General features: G+C 53.2%; 1 protein-coding gene across 1 annotated transcript; it reads left to right on the top strand.

Moving 5' to 3' along the window:
• The first annotated feature begins 442 nt into the window (after positions 1-442).
• amer2 (APC membrane recruitment protein 2) lies at positions 443-2,524 on the top strand. The gene has a single exon (XM_056299824.1). The coding sequence runs from the start codon at positions 443-445 to the stop codon at positions 2,522-2,524; it is 2,082 nt and encodes a 693-aa protein (XP_056155799.1).
• Positions 2,525-2,948: the final 424 nt, after the last annotated feature.

The raw sequence follows: 2,948 nt of genomic DNA, 5'->3' as shown, positions 1-2,948 counted from the left end.
GCACTGGTGACAGGATAGGAGAGATGTAGCCCAGTGAAGGGGGCAAGACAAGGAGGATAGGGGGGAGAGGATGGGGGGAGCAGAGGAGGCACTGGCGCCCTGCCAATGCTGACGGAAGCCGCTTAGCCCACCCAGTTGCCATGGATACAGTGAGGAGCAGCACCCAGCATGTGTGTTTGTGTGTGCCTGAGTGTGAGAGAAAGAGAAGAGAGGGAGGGAGGGAGGGAGGGAGGGAGGAAGAGAAAACCAGCAGGCAAGCGTTAGTCTGAGTCAGAGTGGGAGAGAAAGAGCACTAGACTGCAGGACAGGAGGACAGGAGGAGAGAGAGAAAGATAGGGAGAGAGAAGCAAGAGTGTGAGTGTTCTGGGAGAGCAGGAAGGCAACTGTAGTGCTAGATTGAGACGATAAGAGTGGGAGTGATAGAGCGATAGAGCTGTAGATAATGGAGGTGCAGTCGGAGAGCTTGGAGCCTCCTGCAGCCCCACCGGGTGACCCCCAGCCCACAGGGAAGATCAACAAAGCCGCCTTCAAGCTCTTTGGGAAGCGACGCTCTGGCTCTGGAATGGCCAGCTTTTTCTCCTTCAGAAACAAAGGGGCCATGAACACCGGGAACAACAGCAATTCTGACAATGGGAATTCTGTGAATGGGAATAGCTCTGTGATATCGGTGGAGCTTGTTAGGAGCAAAACACACGATGGGCTAACAGGAGCTAACAACGAGGCTGATGGACAGAAAGGGGAGGGTCTGGGAGGACAGGAGGCTGGACCGGTGAGGTCTCTCAGCAAATCATTAAGCTTCTTCTCTCTGCTTCGACGTGGGAGTATGAGGGCGAGTGAGAATGGAGGGGTGGGGCTTGCCAGGAGAGGGAGGGGCCTAAAGGGCTTTTTCAGCAGCATGCGATGGAAACGGAAGGATAAAACAAATGAGGGGGAGGGGGAGGTGGCTGAGGGGAACAAGGAGAGACATGGTGAAGTTGCACATCCTGATGAGGTAAAGGACATCACTCTCACCCTTGAACCTCCACCACACCAGTCCCAGGAGGATCATAAGAATTCAGAGGCAGAGTCTGATCTCCAGGCAGCAGAGACTTCCACAGCCAACATTGCCATGACACCCCCACACTGCATTGCCATGACGGAGTTGTCCGGTGAGCCAGACTCCCCCTTTCCTTACACACCCACAGACTCACCACTGCGGCCCCCTCAAGCATGTAAGGCCAAAACCTCCATTTCTAGCTTCACCCCCTCTCTTGCCACACCCCCTTTGGATCGTTGTAGTGTAGCAGACCCACCCTCAGAACCCTCAGTAGACCGCCTCTGTTCCCTTCTCTTCAATGATGTCACGTCCCTCAAGAGCTTTGATTCACTGACAGGGTGCGGTGACATTATTGCTGACGTGGAGGAGGAGGGGCCAGCAGGCAATGGAGGCAGTGGCACCAGTAGCAGCAGCAGTGGGGGAGTAGGAGGCAGTATAGGAGCAGGTTGTGGGAGAGCTGTCACCAGTACCACATCTCGAGGGTCCCCAGCCAAATCCTCCTTGCCTTCCCAGTTGACACATTCTACATTTACCACCATCCCCACTTCAGTGCCCACATCCCTGCCTTCTAGAGCTCGCGGGCCACCTCCACCACAACAGCATCCAGCTGGTAGTGGGGTTGTAGCATATATGGGTGGTGGGGAGGAAATGGCGAGCCCAGAAGGGGTTGATGATGCAGACATGCAGGGACTCTGGCATATGTTACCCTCAACAGGGGACAACTCTCCTGCTTTACCTCGACCTCACCAACCAACCATCACCACCCCCACTACCACCCATCCCCCTCGTTCAGCTGCCACTGCCCCCAGCAGCCACCAGGGTGCAGCACTCAAGAGCACAGACAAGAAGGTCCCTCAGGTTAAAGCACTGGGGCTCAGTAAGATTCCAGTGGTTGGAGCCGGGGGCCGGGCAGCAAAACCTCCCCTCTCTCACGCACATGTCCGTAACTCCTCATCACCCAGTGAAAAGGAACTCCTGAGCGATGAGGGCTACTGGGACACGCCCTCAGCCACACCCACCGCCACTCCAGATGAGAGTGGGTTGCAGCGACACCAGAAAATCCCCCTGTCCCGTGACAGTTGCTCTGGCGACCACCTCTATGACCTCTACGATGACCCAAAAGAGGAAAGAGAGGAGGAAGAGGAAGATGAAGAGGATGATCTAACCAGTACTCCTTCTCCTTCCACTGAGTACAAATTGAGCCCCACCTCCCAGACTACGCCTCCTTCCTCCTCCTCTTCTTTGTCCTTCCGCTCCATGAAAGGAAGCAGCAGCCTGCCTCGTGAATCCAAAATCCCAGTAAGTGTCAGACAGGCCACACCTCCACACTCTGTAAGCCAATCAGCTCTCTCGTCTGTCCTTGAAACGGATGTCCCACCGCCAATGACCAAAGCACCTCGTACCAGAATCCCTGTATCCAAGGTGCCCGTTCGTCGTTCTGGAAACCAACATGGCGGCACTACCAGAGGAACTGCCCATAAGAAGTAATTTCTGTCATTGGGGCAATTCTTCCCTGGTAGTTTACAACTTGGGAGTATAGCACTGCAGTGCTGTTAATGGAAAGCCAAAAGTTTTCCCAGACCAAGAAAAATGTTGAGCTGTAGATTTAACAGCCCGTAAATTCCTCTAGAATCTTAAAAGCTCCCATTCCTTAAGTGTTTTTGCTTACAACGAGCTCTGAGATTGAATCGGTGGTTTTGTTCACTGGAGAAAGTCACGAGGAGACTCCAAAGCTGAGTTATGACTTCACATCATTCACTGGATCCTTTAACTTTGAAGGCTGACTCTTGACAGTCCATAGATATGGGACTACTTCAGCTTGCTTTGGACACATTAGCTATTTAACTTCCTAGAAAACATTCTGACCTGCCAAAATAATGAGGTGAAAGTTTTGGCCATTTTATTGGTGATA

The sequence above is a fragment of the Lampris incognitus genome, chromosome 19, assembly GCF_029633865.1.
Source record: "Lampris incognitus isolate fLamInc1 chromosome 19, fLamInc1.hap2, whole genome shotgun sequence".
NCBI lineage: Eukaryota > Metazoa > Chordata > Actinopteri > Lampriformes > Lampridae > Lampris > Lampris incognitus.
Note: the sequence above shows the minus strand (reverse complement) of the source record. Positions and strands in the feature narration are given on the sequence as shown.

Excerpts from the sequence above, each read along its gene's own strand:
- amer2 (XM_056299824.1), top strand. The coding sequence starts at position 443 with ATGGAGGTGCAGTCGGAGAGCTTGGAGCCTCCTGCAGCCCCACCGGGT.